This window comes from Symphalangus syndactylus, chromosome 12 (genome assembly GCF_028878055.3).
Source record: "Symphalangus syndactylus isolate Jambi chromosome 12, NHGRI_mSymSyn1-v2.1_pri, whole genome shotgun sequence".
NCBI classification, from domain to species: Eukaryota; Metazoa; Chordata; class Mammalia; order Primates; family Hylobatidae; genus Symphalangus; species Symphalangus syndactylus.
This window is the reverse complement of record NC_072441.2, coordinates 129,995,476-130,017,325: the sequence shown is the minus strand read 5'-3', so window position 1 is coordinate 130,017,325 and position 21,850 is coordinate 129,995,476. Positions and strand designations below refer to the sequence as shown.

General features: G+C 49.1%; 1 protein-coding gene across 3 annotated transcripts in view; it reads right to left on the bottom strand.

Moving 5' to 3' along the window:
- TRABD2B (TraB domain containing 2B) overlaps nucleotides 1–12,643 on the bottom strand; it is a 244,057-nt gene extending 231,414 nt beyond the window's left edge. For 2 of the 3 annotated variants that reach the window (XM_055255269.2, XM_063627498.1), the window contains exons 1-2: nucleotides 11,946–12,511; nucleotides 9,281–9,844 (exon numbers count right to left, since the gene is read on the bottom strand). In XM_055255269.2, coding sequence (XP_055111244.1) covers nucleotides 9,281–9,844; nucleotides 11,946–12,047 — 666 coding nt within the window. In that variant the 5' untranslated portion in view covers nucleotides 12,048–12,511. Of the gene's footprint in view, nucleotides 1–9,280; nucleotides 9,845–11,945 lie in introns of all 3 variants that reach the window. The other variant, XM_055255268.1, reaches the window with a different exon arrangement.
- Between the last annotated feature and the right edge of the window lie 9,207 nt (nucleotides 12,644–21,850).

Below are 21,850 nucleotides of genomic sequence, written 5' to 3'. Positions count from 1 at the left end.
AGCCTAGTACTCCCTAGCCTTTACCTGGCTTTTTTACTCCTTCCGATCTCAGGTTCATCTGGGCTTCTTCCAGGAAGCCTTCCTGGATCTCCTCAGGGCCGAGGAAGCTGTGCCTCTTCTGTACTCCCACAACACACCACAAGACAAGCCACAGCCTCCCTCCTCCCGGCACCTGCACGGATGCTGTGTCCCCTCCCTACCCAGAAAGGAAGCACCTGGGCAACAGCAACGTTCTTCTCGCTCACTACGTCCAGCACTTCTTCCATGTCAGGCACTCAGTAGGAACTAACAAACATTTCTTGAAAAGTCGTATAATGATAATTTGAAAATGAAGTAATAACTATGAGCTAGTATGTACTGAGCATCTGTGTGTGTGGCACTGTGCTGTAGTGCTCTACATTAATCAATTAATCCTCACAGCAATCCTATACAGTTGACATGAGAAAACTGACGCACAGACAGCTTATGTAACTACCCCAAGGTTACTTATACTCCCGGTAAGTGCACTTATTCTGGGAACTGAAGGAGCACTGGGCCATCCGGCCAATGTCTGGAAGTTTTCCAGTGGAGGGGACTCCTGAGCTGAGTCTGCACTATGACGTGTAAATTTAAAGACTGACTTTTGGTTCTGAAGGTAGAATCAGACCAGGATGTTCCTCTGAATAAGGGAGGTGGGAAGGAGCTTAATGTCTCCTCCTGCCCTTCCTGAGTCAGTGGGAAGTAAAGGGAGAATCCCAAGAATGAAGGTGACAGAGTGTCAGCATTCAGGGCAAGGGTGGTCAGGTGCTGTTCGGAAAACCCCGGGTTCTCCCAAGGAAACCACCTTGTCTAAGTCCTTCAGAAGGAACACAGAATCCAGCAACAGGTGCAAAGGCAGAGACCACACATCTCATAAGGCCCTAGGTTGTCCCTCAGAGATGGCCCCAGGGCCCTGACTTTTACAGGCCTGGTCTGATGACCTCATGGCTCTTTTCCAGGAAAGCCAGGCATTCAGTGTGGCCCAAGTACAATTTACCTAACAGTTCTTTCAAAAAACAATGCTAAAAGCCAATTACATTGTTGCACCTAAACTCAAACTACTGAGTTATGATTACGAGGCATCCATCCAATCTGATGACCATGGATAAAAGTCTTGCTGTAAAGTGACATTTGTTTGATGAGGCCAAGCTTTTAACGTGGATGGTCCTCAGGGGCCTTTACCAATTCAGAGGAGTTAAGAGTTAGCCAGAAAATAAAAACTGGGAAGGGGCTCCCAGGTAGAGGAAACAACATAAGTAAATGCATGGAGGCATAACTAAGGAGTGTGTGTGAGAGGGAGGGAGGGAGAAATCATACAGCTCAGCAACCCTGGTGCTCCAAAACCAAGATAGCGAGCAAAGAATAAAATTAAGCATTTTAACATGAAAATAAGTGGAGGGATGCAGTGAGCCTGGAGAAGATCATGTGTGCTCTGGACAGTGAAGAGGAGAAAAACAGAGACTTGTTTGCAAGTAACAGTTGAAAAAGAGGGGAAAAAAAAAACACCAAAGTATCCCAGTATGGAGATTAATGAATCCAATAGGGACCCATGAATGTTACAAAGTTTTGACCAAATGGGCCAGCAACAGTACTGAATATGTCTCAGGTGGAAAGCCTAAGAAGTTTCTGAGAATTACAGAGGCCAAGACATAGTCCCTTTTTAGCATCCAGAGCTGCCAACACTCCAACCACAGAATACACCACAAAGCCCCAACTTCAGAACTGGAGAATGTTCAATCTAATTTTGTAATCAATTGTGAGCACATTTTGAGCTAGGTTTGAATCAGAAGAAAAAAGACTGCCTGAGAAAAAATTATAAACAAAATATACAAGTGCTGAAAGAATGTCATAAAATGCCATAAATAATTCCACAGAGGGGAAAAATATATGTGGCTGGGTCATTAAGTAAAGCTTTGGCCCAAGTCTTTCCAAGCGGATTAGACCTGGGAACATTCTAGGAAGACTTCCTGGAGGAGGTACGGCTTTGAGCTGAGCCTTGAAAAATCTCAGGATTCAGAAATAGAATAGAAAAGGAGGAAATTCCTAAAGAGGGAGGGGGCCTAGCAGAAGCAACAGCGTTTCCAAGCTTGGGGCAACAGTTTTGTGTTCCAGCGGATATAGTGCACAGATTTAAAAGCCTGCGGATCTTGGAGGAGCTGCTCGGCGAGACGGCTTGGCAGCCGCTGAACAGAGCTGAAGGCTCGGCCACCGGCTGCCTGTGGATTAAGTGGGCGGACACAGAGCCAGTGATGGGAGATAAAAGGGAGTGAAGTGGATAATATTTAGAAGCAAACTCAAGGGGAAAAGAACGTCAGCAGCCCGGCTGGCAGGCTGTGGCGCTCGCGCCGGCATTCTTGTTTCCTCCCTAGGAAAGCTGCATTACCAGGCGACTTCTTCCTGGCTTTGAGAGACGTCCAAATGGGAACTATTAACAAAGGCACGCTCCCATTTTTATCTCCGTCAGAAAGTGCTTTGCCGGTCAGGTTTTCTCTGCTTGGCCTGGAATTGGAGAGCGGGTTGGGGGAAGATCAGACAACATGTTTGCGGATGAGGCTTCTTGGAATTCTTGAGAGCTGGCCCCTTCCAACTTTAAGATTTTAGAAGTCTGTGTCCATGAGCTGACAATTCTTCAAAGCTTAGAGGCTAGGATTTCATGAAGTGAAGATTCTTCGAGTCCCAAAATGTCTCTGAGCCTAATGTTCTGAGATTTCACCATTCCTAGATTCCTTGAGCCTCAGAGTTTGGATTTATGGTTGGAGATTCTCTGAGCCTAGAAGTCTTCTTGCTGTGAACTTTCAATTCTGAGACTAGAATATCTCATGACATTTTGGTCACCTCTAGCTTTAGGACCTCCCTCTCCTCTGGTGGAGGTGCGTAAGCTATCCTGTGCACCTGCCTCTGCATGTGTTTCCCCCTACATTTAGATAATATATTAAATATTAAGACATGAACGAACCAGGTCATGGAGAGAAGATGGACAGAGCTCACCATGCCTGCAAGGGTTCTTCACAAACAGCCATCTGGGCACAAAAATAATCTGAGTGGGCACATGCCCAGGGGTCGCTGCTGGGGGACACCCGGTGGTGGACATTTGCTGAGCAGCTCCTTACCAGATGGCTCTGTGGGGGAGACACAGCGGGTGTGGCAGACTGCAGAGGCACAAGGTGAAGGTCGCGCCAGAAGAAGCCTGTTTCTCAGTCCAGGTTCTGGAGGTATATGGTGTAGGTGATGCCAGCCTGTGTTTAATTCCACAGTGATGGAGGGGCTCTCCCTCCGTGGATGACTTCCTGGGAGAAAAGGCTTCGGCATGGTCTGAGGTCCTCCAGGGGTGTCTGGGGCCTCAGGGGAGGCTTGCTCCCTCTACTCTAAGGAGGGCACATAGATCTGACAATAGATCTGACAAGGTATAACATTGTGGGTTCCAGGGCTGCCACAGAGGCCCAGAGAGGGCTAGAGGACTCAAGAATGGCCATTCTTGGAGGACAGGAAATTAGAGAATGGTTCTGAAAGGTGGGAGCATACAACCCAAAGGAGAAGAAAGAACATGGTCTCCATCTGAAGTGTGGAGAACCAGGGCATGGGAGAGACTAATATTCAGGTGCTCTGTACCTCAGTTTCCATGCTGCAAACAGGGCTAATAATACCCACCTCTCAGGGCATAAAAGCAATGGGGTGCACACTCAGGTAATGAATTCTCGGCAGGCAAAGACACATTTCCAAGTCTCTTCCCAGACCCTTAACTGGCACAACACAGTGAGGTGCTCTGGTTGAATGAGTGAGGAGCAACAGAGGGAGAAGAGTCACAATGAGGCAGATCAGCTGAGGCTGGGTGGGTGTCCAGCAGCCTGTGCCGTGACAGGCTGGGGCTCTCCTGTCTGAAGCCTGGCAGCAGGATCACCCACTGGAACCAACAGGCTCTGGACAAATAGGTATCAGCAGCAACCGCCAAAGACAAGCCTGCCAGCCCCTCCCAACTACAGATAACTCAGGTTCAAAATTTCAGACTTGGTTGGCCTAAGCTCTCCAAAATATCGGAGACACGCATCACAGAAGTCAGTCCTGGGCCAACACTGGAAATCACCTAGCCCAGCGCTCTCATGGGACAAAGGGGGCAACTTAAGCCTAGAGAGGGAAAAGGGCTGGCCCAAAGTCACAGGTAAGGTACTAACAGGATCAGGATTAGAACCTGCTTTGAATATGACCTGCCTATGCTGTGGTCCAAATGTATGTGTCCCTCTAAAATTCGTATGTTGAAACCTAACCACCAAGGTGATGATCTGAAGAGGTGGAACTTCTGGGAGTAGATTAGTTCATGGGGTCTCTACACTCACGAATGGGATAAGGGCCCTTACAAAAGAGGCTAGAGGAAGCTTGTTCACCCTTTCCACCATGTAAATACACAGAAGGCATCACCTATGAGAAACAGGCCCTCACCAGACACAAAATCTGCTGGTACCTTGATCTTGAACTTCCCAGCCTCCAGAACTGTGAGCCATAATTTCTGTTGTTTATAAATTACCCACTGTAAGGTATTTTGCTGTAGCAGCCTACATGATAATTTTGATATTTTTTATCCTTATAGGACGGAAAGGAGCTTTCAAAGTTCAGATGGGGGCTCCTCGCTGTGATTTATACTTTTCTTCATCATTCATTCCTTCAATGGCGCTGCATGGTGGAACGGAATCAGGTATGGTCACATCATGATTTCTGACCATTTGCTCCTTAATTCATTCATGCTCCCAATATTTACTGAGCACTTACTAATACCTGCTGGCCCCCCAGCGTGTAGACATAGGAGCTCTGACTATAAACCAAGGAGATCTTTATTCAACTGGGCAGGCTTAGCCTATATTGGGGGTGGGGGTGTGTGTATGTCTTCATAGCAGTGGCTTAGAAAGTTGGGGACATATTCCCTGGGAGTAGCTCATGCCCAGAATGTCTTTGAGAACTCCTATTTTAGAATCACCTTGAGATCCAATTTATAAGTCAAGGAGAAAATCAGTTCCAGCACTTTTCAATTCTCTCTCTCTCTTTCTTTTTCGGCAAGAAATGATGATCTACCACCATTCCAACACACACACACACACACACACACACACACACAATTCAGCAGAAATGTCATCTAATAAAAACCAGGTCATCTTTCAGACCCTGGGCAAGCAGGGGTTGTGGTAATGGACTCACGTGAGTTTGAACACTGAGTCCACTTGGCCTGTCTGTGTAATCACAGCCAAATGACTTCACCTTTTCAGATCTCAATTTATGGTCTTAAAAATAAATACGATAATAAACCTTATTGCATCTCTGTGAGGGTTAGAGATAATGTAATTATGAGGTCTAATGCAGCACCCTGAATAGAGACAAAACTCAATAAATGGTATTGTGGTTTCTAAATCCTTAAGTGAGGGACTTGTAGAATTTTACAAACATTTTGCATACCTTTGGCAGGCACACTTCAGTGTTCAGGCGCTACACATATTAGACGGGTAATGCTCGCATGCTTGGTAAAGTACAGAATAGCAGAGTCCTTGTTTTCTCATTATACCTCAGAGAACCATGTAACTTTGAGGTCTCATCCAGTGTCTCCGACTCTGCCATGCAAGGAGTTGAAGGGAAGGACTTAGGTACCCTAGAGGGAGAAGCAGTGGCAGCCAGTACCAGTCCCTGGAGGCAGCAGGCAGAGCTGATAGAAATCTGCAGGTCTCAAGCTTGTCATAAGATCTGGACTCAAGACTTAGGCATCCTCGGACCCCCAAGGGCAGGGGCTCACCGCCTCCTAATACTCCAACTTTACTACGTTCAGCAAGGGATGAGGAGTGGATATGGCTGGTGGGAGAAGGGAGTGGCAACTTCCCATGCAGCCTTCCTCTTTCCCTGCCCTGGAGCCAGCCTAGACTGTTTGCCAAGCACAAAACCAACATCCAGGTAGTCGTTTTAACCCATCAACAGCCTCCCACAGGTAGTATCTTCTCATGTCCCCACAAAAACCAGCTCAACTTTGAAAAGCTGGTAATTGCTGCCCCACTGGATGGGTGGGCATACCAAGTCTTGCCCAAGATTATATACAAGTCATTGGTTTTAGTGTTGAGGCTGGGTCTGACACCTGGAAGCAAGTTTCCTATCTCCAGCCCACTGTGCTGAGCTGTCTACAATACATCAAGAAAACCTTCAGAGACCTGCCTCACTACCAGCCTCACAGCCGAAGGAAATAATATCTCTACAAGTATAAATTTTCCAAGAAAGAAAATGTTAAGCCCTCAAGTCCTAAAGGAGAGAGAGAGACAGAAGAAAGAACTAAGGAATGATTACAGAAGATATCAAATACCTAGACAGGAGGAAGTCTAGAGAAACAGTGTGGGGAAGCTGGGAGAACACATCCTTCATACAGAGTCAGGCTGACTGGCTCTGTTCCTTATTAGCCACGTGACCTTGGGCAAGTCATTCAACATTTCTGGATGCCCACTTTAGAAAGCCATAGGGTTGTTATGAGAATTCAATGCAATGGAAAAGCGTGTGGAGCCTTCTGCAGGGTGCCTGGCACGTGGAATTGATTAGAATCATCCTATGGAATGTCAGGGCTGCAAGGAGCTTGAACGATGACCTCATCTCAGTGTCTCATTTCACAGACCAAAAAAACAGGGCCCAGAGAGAGGAAGTGACTTGCCCAAGGTCACATAGCGAAGCCATGGTGATGTTGGGTCTCCCACCCTCAGTTTATTTTGAAATCAAAGACCAAAACCTAACAATAGACCTGATCTTCCAAGCTGCGCAAAACTGGAAGAAGCTTTTTCCGGGGTTCCAAAACTTAAGCTTTCTTTCTCCATTTAACAAGCAAAATTATGGTATTTCTGTCCAGAAAAAATTATAAAAATTTTAAAAACATTAATACTAAAATCCCAGATCTTAACAAAAAGACACTCTTTTAAGCCTTATTTTTCCCGCCTTCTTCTCTCACTGCCCCCCCAACCCAAATATTTTGCAATAACAGTAATGCTGCAAGGAAAGAAAAAATAAAAATCTGATGCACTTAACAGATATTTCAGTACACTAATGCATCACAGATGTTCATATCAAACTGTGCACGCGTGCATGCAATTTTACTGAGAAGGCTGTTGCATTTCTGATTTTGAATTTTTGGATCCCTAATGACCTCATCTGCCTAGGCTCCAGAATCCCACCCTTCCCATTTAGTCCAAGGCTGCCCAAGAGGATGGAGGAGAGATTTCATCGCCTCCCTACAAAATGATAACAGGACAAATTGGCATGATTGGACACTCTGGCAGGTGGTGAAGGGTATGGAGATTAGGCAACTAAGAGGAGTTCTGTTTTCTTTTGTTTGGGACTTGCTTTCTGCAGCTCTTTTGAGGAGCTGGACCCAAGAACAATTTTAAGAGTGGGCCCAGGCTGGTGATGGGGTGGGCACATTTTTGAAATAGAGATTGGAGTCTGTTTGATCTTCAAACATGAGCTTTGGAGACTGTCAGCAGGCTCCCTCCTAGCCGATGAATGGCTCTCAGTAACTTTTCCTAAAACATAACCTGACACACACTTGCCAGCAAATGTTTCACCCTACCAAAGCCATCATTTGGTTGAACAGCAGTGTTTCCCGACCCCAAAAAAGATAGTTTTGTTGTTTTAAGAGAGACGGATTAAAGACAGGGGCTGCTTAGCCAGAGTTTATGTATACTCCCTTCAGCCTTTGTCGGATTCCTCTGTGGCTGGTGCAAAGAGAGTGTTGAGATTGGCGGTGGATACCTCACCTCCCCATCCCAAAAAAGATATCGAGGCCAGACCTAGGCCTCTGAACAGAGAGGCCTCCCACAAACCTGCCTCCGAAATGAGATGGGCGGTGAGCGCCAGGGGTCCCGACACAGATAATTTCAGCTCCCAAGGCTGGCAAGGGAAAAGTCACTTCAGAGGGAGAAAGCGGCTATGTTCAGAGGAATCAGCACTGGGCCAGAGAATACACAGGATTTTCCCCCGTGGAGAAGGAGTCAGGCATAGTCAGAACCCTGCAGGGCGTGACTAACTGCCCCAATACTCCTGCCACTGGGGCCCTCTGGGTAAGGACTCCACAATTATGGGAGAGCCAGCAGGAGAACCGACAAACCCGCCTTTCATTTGGCCGGCAAATCAATCTGGCTTCTTACCTCCCCAGGGACAATATTGCATTTCCCTTGGAAAAACAAAGGCCAGAGATCTTGGAAAGGGGATCGGTTTCTGCCGCTGTTTCCCTGGTGAAGAGCTTGCAACATCTCTGGAGCAGCAAGTAGGTCTGATTCCAGTGGTAATTTCTGGTCCAGCCAATTTATGAGGCTGTCTCCTTAATGGGCAGCACGTCTCTGAGCCATGCCTCACTCGGGAAATTGACCCAAGCCCCATCTTGGGGCCTCCTTGAAGGAGTCCCCATCCTGGGATTGACAGCCCCGTTCTCAAGGCCAGATGTGAACTCATTGTTCCCAGGGTCTCAGAGTTGAGTTTGGGGCCAGTGAGTAGCAAGTGACCTCTGCCCATGGAGAAAGGGCTTTTAATGACATTTTGCTCTATCAGATCTCTGGCAGCCAGAGACTTTAAACCTCTTAAGCCCCTCCCTTCTCTCCTACTTCTGAGGTTCAGAAATCAGGACAGTCAACCTTTAAGCGAACACGCTTCTCTGAAATTATTAACCTTAAAACTCTCCTGGCTTACTTTCTCCTGGCCTTAGGGAGGCAGTCCGAGGGTCACCCAGAGCTTTGCACAGAGCCAGGAAACTGACAGTGCTTAACCTCAAATGGCAAGCGGCACTCTGCTGTCTCCAGGTCTCAGCCAACTCCTTGTTGGCTCAGCCCCGGGAGCTATGCCTTCCTCTTGCTTTCTTGGGCACTGTCCACACACCAGCCTCAATACAGACTCCAGGGCCTCAGGAAGGCCTGACACAAACTGGAAGCCCCCTCTTTTTGTTTTTGATCACTCTGATGCTTTGAGGGAAATTCTTTCTGCCCAGGCAAGCACAGCAGGTGAGGAGTGTACATCCCCAACATGTAATACTGCTGAAATAGAAGCAAACACTCAGACTCTTACCCCAAATTCCAGTATACGCCACTCTCAACTGATACCACCAGAGCAGCCAGGTGCTGCCTCGCTGCCCAGCAGAACCTCTCCTTCCAGAAAAAGGACCTGACTCTGGCTGCCTTCCCCTCCCCCTCGGAGAAGAAAGACAATCAGAGAAGAGGACCCAGGCACCCAGGGCTGTCAGCTCCGGGCTGGGGCACTGCATGCCTACCTGGGAGAAGTTGAGCCCGTTGTTGAGGGGATGGCACTGCTCCTCCACCTGCTCCACAGCCCCTGTGGTCTTCTTCATCTTCTCAGCCTGCTGGGCCAGGTAGAGGTCGAGCACGGGCACGCCGCGGAAGCGCACGTCCCTCTCTGTGAGCGAGTTCACCATGAGCATCACCCAGACGGGCCTCTTGCGCTCCCAGTTGCCCGCGATGGCATTGAATAGGTAGTCAGCATAGAGCCCCTTGCCCCGCTGAGCGGGCGTCATCCAGGAGGGCATCATCAACTTCACGTAGTCCAGGTGGCGCTTCAAGCGCCAGTAAAGCTCGTGGGGCAGCACATCCTGCAGGTTTTCCCCATGCGGCAGCAGCTGGCAGCTGGCCAGGGCCGAGATGGTGTAGGGGTCTGTCAGGTCCAGTTCAAAGTAGACATGGGCGCTAGCCTGGAAGGCTGCCTTGGAGTTGTCCGGGATGAAGTCCCAGACGCGAGTGTAGGGGACATGGATAGTGCCAAACAGGTAGGCCGGAGGATCACGCCGAATCGTCCACAGGAAGGAGTTCAAGTCCCTCTGCTGCAGGAGTAGAGGAGAGGCAAGGCAGTGAGGCTGAAGGCAACAGAGTAGAGTCAGGGTAGCCCAGAGGCACGTTGCAGAGGGAGGTGGGGATGGGAGGCAGAGACCATACACAGGCGGTGGTAAAGAGCCAGGGCTTTGGAGCCTGAAAGACCCACATTGAAAACCTAGCTTTGCCCTGTCTTAGATGTATGATCTTGAGTGAATCATTTCACTTCCCACAGGCTCAGTTTCCTCATCTGTAAAATGGGGGTGAAAGCAACTACCTCGGGTTGTTGGGAGGATTCAAAGATACAATGTATGTATATTAAGCCCTCAGAGCAGTGCCAGGCACAGAGGAAGTCAGCAATGAAGGGAAACTCTCATGATTAGCGTTCGCTGTGAGTGCCAAGGACTGCCACACCACCTGAGAATATTCATGCTTGGCCAAGTCAAACCATCACCAGTGGTGTTTCATGTGGAGGGTGGGGAAAGGGGGACCAAGAGTCCTGCTCTGGCAAGAAGGGAGGAAGTCATATAACTTTTAAATCCAACCATTAGAAGATACAAGCCAAGAGCACTTTGAAAGCAGAACACCTATTAAAAATAGCACACCTATTTAAACAGCTACTTCACATTCATCACGGTGAATACACTTTTCTTTTTGGAGGGCAGGTCTGGGGTGTCAGCTACTTTGCTCCACCAGCTGAGACCACAGATGAGAAAGTGCTTTAAAATCTTGCAAGGCCAAGTCAAGTTTCAGAATCTGGTTTGGGAGGAAAGGATTCCATTACAATTAGTCCCAAGAAATGTACATATTCTGGGTACTTTCCAGGCTCCTCCCCTAAAAATGTATACCTGATCTCCAACCCCAGTTGTTTGTCATTTTCTATGACCTAAGCTCCGACTTAGGGGAGTGTGTGAGTGTGTGTGTGTAGGAGCTGAAGAGAGGCATGCAGACAGGGGTCCTTTCTACAGATCCAAGTCAGGGCTAGGCATAAAGGGCATGAGAAGAGGACTCTCATTTCTCTTAGGCAAAGCCATTTTCCATCCAGAAAAATCCCTGGAGTGCCTACTGACCACTTACAAGCTTTAGACCAACTCGTAACACTTTTCTGCCTGATTCTGGCACAAACGAAAAGTATGTGTTGCGATGGGTGGGTTGTAGGAGAACAGTACCTTACTTTACTAACAACCCCAAACTGTTAATCCCAGCATGTTAGCGATAGACTGAGAGCCCAGCCAGCCAGCGAGCTCCCTGTTTGTGCACAAGGCAGGCCGCTGGAGGTGCACCTTGCCCAAGGTCAGCGAATTCCGGGCTAACAGGCAGCACACCTACAGCAGCCAGACCCTACGGTCTCCTGGCCTCCAATTCAGGGTTACTGTCAATGCATTAATTTACACTTAGAGGGAAAGATACTGAAGGAAATAAAGAGGTTCTTTGTTTTGGACGGAAAATTAGGAGAACCAGTAATTACTCGACCCCAAAAAATATTAGGCCAGTATGTCCTGGCATTGCCTTTTCCTCTCCTCTGAAATCTTCCTTCTTTTCACGAAATATGGAGGCTTGGGAGAGTAGGTGGTGGGAGCCTGGGCCGCAGAGATGGAGGTGAGAACCAGCAACAGGGAGAAAGTTTGTCTTAGGTCAGAGTGGGAGGGCAGGGAGAGGGAGGGAAGCCTGGGAGGGGGCAGTGTGTGTGAATGGGAGAGCAAAAGGGTTCGATGGAAGTCAAGAGAAGGGCAAAGAATGGTAGAAAAACACAGTCAGAAGCGGGCAGAGAGACCAGAAAGGTAAAGACAGAAAAAATATGAGAAAGGAGAGACAAAAAGGGGCACAGAGAGAGGAGGCGTCCAAGCAGGACCACAAGTCAAGAGGGGAGCACGAGAGCGGCAGCGTGTGGAGAAGGAACCGGAGAGGGAGCGCCCCTTCTCGCTCCTGGCTCGGAGCTGGAGCTGGAGCCGGGACAGGCAGGAGCGAAGGAAGGGCGCCCCAGGCTGCGCCCGGCGGGTGGAGGTGGAGCGGGTGGGCTAAGGTGGGTGCGGAAGCAGGACCCAAACCTTCGTCCCACGGGACTGGAATACCCAGGCAGGCGGGAGAGTGGCCGGGCAGGCGCTCGCTCACCGATCCGGGCGGCCGGCACTGTCCTCCGTCCGGGGGCTGCGGGCGGGCGCGAGCGGTGGCGAGGAGGGCGGCGAGCAGCGGCCCCGCCAGGGCGGCGTGCATCCTGCCGGGGCCCGCGGGGCGCGGGGGACCCTCCTGGGCTGCGCCCCTCAGCGGGGCGGGGAGCCCCCAGTTGGGCACGGAGTTTCCTCTGGAGCACGGGGCTCCAGCCGCAGGATGCTGGGCGCCCTCTGGGGCGTGGCTGACTGTCCCTGTCGGACCTGGGGGTTTCTCTGGGGCGGGACTCCGTCTGTTGGAAGAGGGGGACCCTCTAGGGCTGGGCCCCTCCCCCGGGCGCTCAACCTCGTTGGCCGAGCCCCCGGGTGCTGAGGGCGTATTGGGGTCCGGCGGCGCGCGGGGTCCCGGAGCTGCGTCGGGGTCCAGGGGCGCGCGGGGTTCCTGGGGCAGAACCGAGAACCCGGGGTGCGCGAGGGTCCCGGGGTTATGCTGGGCACCCGGGGCGCGCAAGGGTCCCAGGGGTGCGCGGCGCTCCAGGAGGCGCGCAGTGGGACAAGTGCGGCGGAGGGCGCGGCAGGGGTGGGGGGCGGCTCTGGGGCGGCCGACTGCCCCCGAGCCCGGCTCAGAGGGGCGGCGGGCGGCCGCGCGGCCGTTGCCCGGGCTCCGCCATGCTGCTCCGCGGCCGGGAGGGAGGGAGAGAGGAGGGCGGGAGAGCGGCGCGGAGCCGGGCCGGGCGGGGGGCTGGGGCCGCTGGGGCGGGGGAGGGGAGGACCTGGCGAGGGGGCGGGGGGGGCGGGGGGCCGGGGCCGCGCCGGGCCGGGCCGGGCGGCAGGGAGTCGGGGCTAGCTCCGCGCCCGGGCGCGGCGAGGCGGGGTCTGATGGGCATGGCAGGCGCTCGCTCGCTCCTCTCTCGCTCCCTCGTTCGCTCCCTCACACACGCGCGGAGGGAGACGAAGTCCGCAGCAGCCACTTCCCAACTTTCCAAACTTCCCAGCGCGACTTTTTCCTCCCCTCCCCTGCCCGCGCCTCCGCCTCTCCCCGCCATCCCTCCTCCCCTTCGCCAGGCGCGACCGGGCCGCAGCTTCCCGGTGCGGCCGCCAGAGGGCGCCCGGGCTAAAGACCGGCTCGGCCGACCTCCGCGGGCTCGGCGGCGGACGCGGACTGGGTGGCAGCGACAGATTTGGGGACCAGCCTCGCCCAACGCATCCGTCCCACAGATCCTGGCAGGAGCGAACAGCGAGAGGGACAGGAGTTGGACTGGGGAGGTAGCAATCATACAAAATTCAGAAAGCTGCTGTGTGCAACCTGATGTCACGCGTAGCTCTGGGATTCGCTTCGTAGGTGCTCTGCAAACATCAACTGAAAAAGAAAAGAAAATTAAAGAAATCCTTAAAATTCCTTGGGATCTTCCATTTAAGTAATCCCCTCTTATCTATGTCCTTGGACTCACGCAGGATCCCTGTGTCTGTCTCTGGAAGAGTGAGGATTGATATCCCAGTTTCTTAGACCACAAGACTTGAAAGACCCCTTAAACCAACCTACTCGTCCTCAAGAGGCGAATGAGACTTAGAGAAGGCCAGGGCACAAGATCTAAGCTTCTGAGCCATTTCCAGCAAATGAAGAAAGGGAGGCACAGGCACCCCTGCTTGGTTCTGTTAAAGGAGAGTTTGTCGTCTCTTCCTATCCTGACGACAAAGATTGACGGATGAATTAGGTCATACTGTCAGGAGTCCACAGCCTAGAGAAGGAGACAGACAGGGACAGATATGCAAAGAAGCCATCAAAATACAGATGATGAGGGCCAGGAGAGACAGAAGCACAAGGAAATGGGAGCAGAGAGGAGGAGCTCCTAACACAGCCCGGAGGCCCAGGGAAGATGCCTGGGAGATGGTCTTGAAAAATAAGTCAGAGGTAGCTTAGAGAAGGAGGTGCACACGCCTTCCAAGGGAGGAAGAGCAGGTGCCAAGGCGCAGCAGTGTGAGAGCACACCTGCAGGGGACTGCAAGCAGTTACCCCTGGCTGCGGCAAAAAGCAAGTGGCAGGAGCTGAAGTTGTGTCTTCTGGCCAAGCTGGGGAGTCTGTCCGTTCTAGGTATCAGGTGACAGGAAGTCACTGCAAGATTTGACGTTTAAGGTGGCTAGAGTAGATCTGTGCTCATCGGGGGCATGAATTGGAGGGGGCAAGTTGGAGGCAGGGAGACCAGTGAGCAGATAGTCAGTGAGGAGGGAGCCAGAGCCCATGCCTCAGTCTCCTGACTCCCAGCCCAGTGTTCTCCCCGCTTCTCCCTCTCATGCCTGCAGGTACCAGATTGAGCAGCTAGAAAATGACCACACTGGAAGGCTGAGTGAGAAAGACCAAGCAGGGCTGGAGCGTCAGAAAGGTTTTCCAGAGCACAGGATTTGGGTGGTTGGGAGGAACACGGGAAGGAAAGAAGGGGACACCAGAGACTGGCAGGTTTACCCTCATGTGCCACATGAAGTGGCCACTTTTGTAAGTTACAAGTGAATGCATGTTAGCAATTTCATATGGTTCAACTTACTGGGTGTCTGGAGCAATCTCAGCCTCTTAGCTACACACGCACTTGGTGACAGACACCGAGCAGGCCACAGTGCCCAGACGGTATGTATGAGAGCACAGGACAGCGCCATGCTTCCCACACACAGACCTCTGAGACCTGCAGCTCTGACAAGAGATGTCCTTTAAAGAGCCTCCACTTTCCAGAGCTCCAAAGCTCCCTACAAGGTCACCACTCTGCTGGTAGGATGAGGGGAAGTGAGAACTGAATTCCCCTGGAGGGAGGGTCATGGGTCTCATTGGAGAATTAGAAGACACAAGTCAGATAGTGGGTAAGAAAGAGCCCGATCAATTTAAAATAATGATGTGTGTAAATATGTGTGTGGATTTTAAAAACCTTCCCCTGTTGTATTGTAAACAAAGTTTCCCTGGTATCTTTTTTCCTAAAATTATAAAAGTTTTGTGGGCTAATTTTCATGAGTGTCAGCTATGACTTCCTCCTCCATGGTACATGTGGTGACTGTGACCAGGGCAGGACAGTTAGCTTCTCTGTGCCTCTTTTTCCCCAGCCAGTTTCCTGTCCCCCTCACTTTCTGTGAGTCAATGTGTGCAATAATGTCTTAAGATCTTTACCAGTATTGTTACTGATATTCTTAAAGAGATGCAAGAACAAATAGATTTTTCTATTCCTAGATATATACCCAAGAGAACTGAAGACATTCATCCACACAAAAACTTCTACGTAAAGCCTGATAGCAGCATTATTTATAATAGCCAAAAGGTGGAAACAACCCAAATGTTCATCAACTTATGAATAAATTAACAAAATGTGATATATAAAAATATCATATCATATGCCTTAAATATATACATTTAAAAAACATGTTATAGTCGTATGATGGAATATTATTTGGCCGTAAAACAAAATGAAGTACTGATACATGCTATTTCCAGGATAGGATAAATCAATCTTGAAAACATTATACCAAATGAAGCCAGTTGCAAGAGGACATATATTATATTATTCCATTTATATGAAATGTTCAGAATAGGCAAATACATAGCAAGGCAGAAAGTAGATTGGTGGTTGCCCAGGGCTAGGAAAAATGGGGGCAATGGTGGGGCCATAGCTGAAGAGTACTGGGTTTCCTTTTGGAGTAATGAAAATATTCTAGAATGGTGATGGTTGCACAACTCTGTGAATATATTAAAAACCATTGAATTACATTTTAAATGGGTGGATTAGAGGGTATGTGAATTATATCTCCATAAAGCCGCTACCAAATAAATAAATAAGTTTGGGGCCTCAGGAGAGAGTGTTCCTCAAGACTCAAAAGAGCAAGGGTCTCAGTGTTTTCAAACCATTTTTTTCCTCCCACATTGTGTAGTGAGAAACCCTGGATGATGATAGTCCTAAGTCCTGGAGACTTAGCCTTCTTCTGCTAACATCTCACGAGGTAGCTTTGGGTAATTCACTTGTTCTCTCTGCACCTGAGTAAGCACTGAGGTTCCATGTCATCATTATGAAGAAGTTTGTGGAGCAGGTCACTTTTAGGAGCCTCTATACATAACACTGGAATTCTGAGCCCCTTGGCCACAGCCTGCTTAGAGCCTTTAGGCAGGATGGGGAAGAGCACAGGGCTCAGGAGAAAGTCATAGCTTGCCTCCTCTCCCCTGGGCACATCTGGCTCACTTTCCTTTTATTGCATTTTAATTAAGTTGTTCCATCAAATTGGTACCAGGAATTGAAGGCTGTAACAGCTAGGGCAGGAGCAGAAAGCCTTGTAGTGGAACTAAACCAACAAAGTCTGCCTCCTGAGCAGATCCAGGAGCCCAGTGCTGCCAAAGGGCATCTCTCAGGGAGGGAGATGAGGGGCTCCCCTGCTCCAGCCCACCGAAAGGAGGAGCTTTGCTCTGGCCCTGAGGGCTGCCCTCCTGCAAGGCCATTGCCCTGGCCATTGGCCACACTGGCATTTTCAAATGGGCCTGGCCTGGCCTGACTTCCAGCTCTGACTCCTATCCCAGTCCTACTCCTTCCTACCCACCCTCTCCCCCCACTCCCTCACCTGGGTTGGCAGTTAATCCTTGATGATGGAAGGACATGGGGTGTGGGAGGGAAGGACATGGGGCATGGGAGAGAAAGACAGCTGACTTTAGGACCAAGAGATTGGCAGTGCTTAAGACAGTCTAGAGTGCTGGAAGGAGCCAGAAAAAGGGCCAGGCACAGTGGCTCACGCCTGTAATCCCAGCACTTTGGGGGGCCAAGGCAGGCGAAACATGAGGTCAGGAGTTTGAGACCAGCCTGGCCAATATGGTGAAAACCCGTCTCTACTAAAAATACAAAAAATTAGCTGCGCGTACTGGCAGGCAGCTGCAATCCCAGCTACTTGGGAGGCTGAGCAGGAGAATCTCTTGAGCCCAGGAGGCGTAGGTTGCAGTGAGCCAAGATCACACCACTGTACTCCAGCCTGGGCGACAGAGAGACTCTGTCTCAAAAAAAAAAAAAAAAAAAAAAAAAAAACCAGAAAAAGTGAAAAAGTGCAGAAACTAATTCAGAAAAGGGCATTTCCTCCTAGCAATGGGAAAATAGACACATAGTCACAAAAGTGCAACAAAGGATTAAAATTGCCATATAATATGGCATTCATCAAAAACAAAAAACCCTATGTGGGCCTGCCCAGTGGGGGAGTAGAGAGTACACAGGAATCAGTCCAGGGTTTTGTTCTTAGGGAGCTTGCAATCCAGTGAGGAGGACAGAGATGCAAACAAACAGGGTCTTTGGGAAACAAATAGAGGGGACAAAAGGAGCAACGAAGTCAGCCTTAGGAGAAAGGAGATCAGCAAAGGTCTTTGCTGAGAAGGTCATGTTTGAGTTGATTTTTAAAGATGAGCAGGAGTTGGACAGGGAAGAGGAAGAAGGGAAGGTCAGGCAGTGGGAACTGAATGTGCAAAGGCATGGGACTGCAAGTGCTTGGCACATACAGGGATTGTCAACAATGAAGGCGGAGAGGCAGAATGGAGGAGAACTACTGGGGAGACTCAGAAATCCGACTGTACCAGGAAGGGCTATGCATTATCTTGGAAATCCCTTCATCCTGCCATTCAGAGGAGATAATCCCCTGAGCTTGCTCTGCATAAATTGTGGGTGCTGGTTGTGGGTGGCTGACCTGCCAGGTACCAGATGGGCTGTGTGCAGCCTCAGGGATATAACAGCAATGAGAAGCATTGGCTGTGTTAACTCACAAATATTTGCTGGGTCCCCATATGAACTGTGGTGTCTTAGGCAGGAAGGAATATAGTCCTGCACTCTGGATACTTGCCATTTCTGAACAAGACAAAACATGGGTAGGTGGTAAGTTAAAATGCGTTTACGTGAACAGTGCTGCAATGAATATGGTAGGTACAGATATCTCTGGATCACGCTGTTTTCATTTCCTATAGATATATACCCAGAAGTGGGATTGCTGGATCAAATGGTAGTTCTATTTCTAATTTTTTGAAGAGCATTCATTCTGTTTTTCATAATGGCTTTAGCAATTTACATTCTTACCAACAGTATAGAAGGACTGGTCAAAAGTATAAATTTTCAGTTATATGATGAATAAGTTCTGGGAATCTAATATACAGCAAGTGTGGTGACGGATGTGTTTATTACTTTGATTTTAATAATCATTGCATAATATATACATAAATTAAATTATCACTTTGTATACCTTGAACATATATACAATCTTCTTTTTTTTTTGAGACGGAGTTTCGCTCTTGTTGCTCAGGCTGGAGTGCAGTGGCGCAATCTCGGCTCACTGCAACCTACGCCTCCCAGGTTCAAGCAATTCTCCTGCCTCAGCCTCCTGAGGAGCCGGGATTACAGGTGCCTGCCACCACGCCCAGCTAAGTTTTTGTATTTTGGGTAGAGATGGGGTTCACCATGATGGCCAGGCTGGTCTGGAACTCATGACCTCAGGTGATCCGCCTGCCTTGGCCTCCCAAAGTACTGACATTACAGGCATGAGCCACAGCACCTGGCCAGCCTTTACATCTTTATTTGTCAATTAAATATTTTAAAAGAGAAAAATAGTTAGAAATCACCATCCACCCACTCGTATGCATGGAAGGGCCAGGTGAGTGGTGCAGTATTGTAAAAGTCCAGGCAAAGTCAGTGAACTGAAGACTCTCACCTTCATATAGAACTACCAAATGATCCTGGAGGAGGCAGGATTTGAATTAGGCTATAAAGGAAAAGTAGGATTTAAATCGATGGAAAGGGCCTTGCTTGCATTCCAGATAATGGGAATGAGGAAAGTGAAAGGGCCAACGTGGGGTAGGGGAAAAGAAGGTTATGGCTAGAGTAGAAGGGGTGAATATTGAGATAGCAGGCTGAAGTCGGGACTGGGCTGGGGTGAAGTTTGGCTATGAAGGAGGAAAAGGAGCTGGGGGTTATTGCAGACCAATTCTGTGCCAGATCCTGTATCTAAAGGATTTTAATGATGTTGTGAGACAGATATTTTTATCCCCATTTTAAAGATGAGGAAACTGGGTCTCAGAGGGGAGACATGACATATTCAAGTCATATAGCTGATGACTAGAAGAACTGGACTGTCTAGCTCTTTCCACTAAAGCGTTTGCTTCCTTTAAGACATGAGTGGAAAGGTGGCACAGGTAGCACAGGCCAGATGGTATGGCTAGTAAACACACACACACACACAGACACACACGCACACACTGGGGGGCACATACATACCGAATATGGCAATTCCTGTGCTGTGGCTCCCAATCTAATTAGTGGGATGATTGCGATTTAGGAGACTTTTGCCTTTCACTTTAGCCCAAGCTGTGTGAGGCTCCACTCCTCTATTTAGGATTCAATAGGAGTATGGAAAGGGAAAAAAGAAATGTGATGCTTGAAACAAAATACCCCATTGAGCTGACCACTAAATAGCACTTAGACCCCAAGTATACACACAGCTGCTTTATGTAATGAAGGCTGTGGACCATGTTCCTGGATATAAAATAACAAACCACATATAAAGTTTTATGTTGCTGTGTAATTAGCACAGATCTGTGAGTGAGCACGCAGGCCCGGGTGAGGGGAGGGGTGCTTAGGCCCCGGGCAATGAGCTGTGGAGGAAAGAGCATGCATGGTGGAGCCCAGAAGACAAGAGTTTGAATTCCTGCTCCACCACTTTGTAGCCCTTTGACCTTGGGCAAGTTATTGAAACACTGTAAACTTCCAATTTCATACCTGTCAAAGGAGGCAAAGCGCATGTCTTATAGCAGTGGTTTTGTCCTCATCCTGGCCTCCAGGGACATCTGACAATGTCTAAAGACACTTCTGTTTGTCATAACTTGGAAGGCATCTAGTGGGTAGAGGCCAGGATGCTGCCCCCACACTACCTCACAACAAAGAATTATCCTGCCCAAAATGCGAATCCTGCCAAGATTGAGAAACCTTGCCTTCTAGGGTTGCTATGTGATGATATAATAATTGCAAACTTTTATTGAGCACTAACTATACGTCAGGCACTGTTCTATCACTCAAGTGTGTCAACCTGTACCTGTTAATAGCAAAGCTAGGAGGGTAGTACTACCATTATCCTCATTCTCTAGATGAGGAAACTGAAGCACAGGGAGAAAACGTGCCCCAAATCGCGCACCTAGTAAGTGATGGAACCAAGGCAATGTGCCAGGGTTCGAAGCAAAGCAGTGGCATGAACTCATGTGTGTCTACTTCAGTGTCTGGAACGTGGTGGTGACGGTGACTTCTCCACCTCCAGAGTGGGCGGATTCATTCATCCATTCATGCAACATATATGCATTGAGAGCTTAATCACAGCGTGGTGATAAAGAGTTGGTCAACACGATAGGCAAGGTCCTTGCTCACACAACTTATTTTCTAGTTGAGAAGAAAAATTATAAACAAGCAAATGAATAAAAATGGAGATAATGTAAGTGACAGAGAACGTCTGGTGAGTGATGAGAAGGAGTCTGCCATGAGAAGATGTGGGGCAAGAGCATGTCCAGCAGAGAGAACAGGCTGGGAAAAGGCCCAGAGGTGGGGAGGCACCTTGGTGAGTTCAGGAAATAGAGAGAAGTCCAGTGAACCTGGACCTAGGTCATGAGGGAGGAAATTCTGTTTGTTTGTTTGTTTGTTTTTGAGACAAGATCTCACTTCGTTGCCCAGGCTAGAGTGTAGTGGCGCGATCTCTGCTCATGGCAGCCTCTGCCTCCCGGGTTCAAGCGATTCTCCTATGAGGGAGGAAATTTTAAGAGATGACATTAGAGAGATAGGAGGGGCCAGGTGGAGTAAGACTTTGTAGGTCAAGGTAAGGAGTTTGAATTCCAGCTTTGCTGAGAAGCTATAGGAGACTTTTGAAGAAGGGTAACAGGATCCAATTTACATCTGTAAAACAGCATTCAGATTTCGATGTGGGGGATGATGAGGCCGACACATGGGGAGTTCAGGGAGTGATTCAGTAAGGACGCTAGGGCAGTAGTTAAAGGGTATGATGATAGTGTCTTGGCCCAGGGTGATTGTAGTGAAACTGGAGGACAGTGAGCAAATGTGGTTCACATGCAGTGACCGATTTGTGACATATATCATGTGAGAGGGAAAGAAAGAGAGGAATCAAAGGTGACGCTGAAGTTTTTATCTTGAGCAACTGGCTCCATCAGCTGAGATAAGGAGGCCTGAGGGAGGAGCAGGGGTTGGAGGGAGTGGAGGGAAGGTATCAAGAGGCCACCATTAGGTCATGTTAAGTAAGAGCTGCTTGCTAGGATCCAAGTAGAGGTGTGAAGAAAACAGCTTATAAATGAGCCTGGGGCTCAGGGCAGCAGTCCAGGCTGGAAGAATAAATTTAGTATCCATTGTACAAAGATGATATTTGAAGCCAAGGTGCTGTTAAAGAGAGGGAGAGAATGCAAGAAGGCCTAGGTGTAAGTCAGGGAACTCATTCATTTCGAGTTTGAAAGAGAGGCATTCATCAAAAGAGACAGAAGTAGGAGAAAAACCAGGAGAGAGAGGTATCAAGACATCCAACAAGATAAAACAAAACAGGGAAGTGACCATTAAATTTGACCACAGGAGGCTGACATGAGACATTTCAGTGAACTCTTGGGGATGCAAGCTCAAGTGAAATGGGTTGAAGACAGAGAGTTGAGCAAGTGGAGACAGCCACTACAGGGAATTCTTTCTAGGAATTTTATGGTAAAGGGTAAAGAAATGGAATGGAGTAAGAACAAGGGTCAAAGGCAAGACTGTTAAAAATATGAGTCATATATGTATTTGCAAGCCAATGTGAAGGATCTGGCAGAGAGAAGGGAACTTCTGATCCCAGAGAGACGGGGGTTCACGGGAGAAGTCCTTGAGAAGTACTACAGCAGCAAGAGGCTTGGGA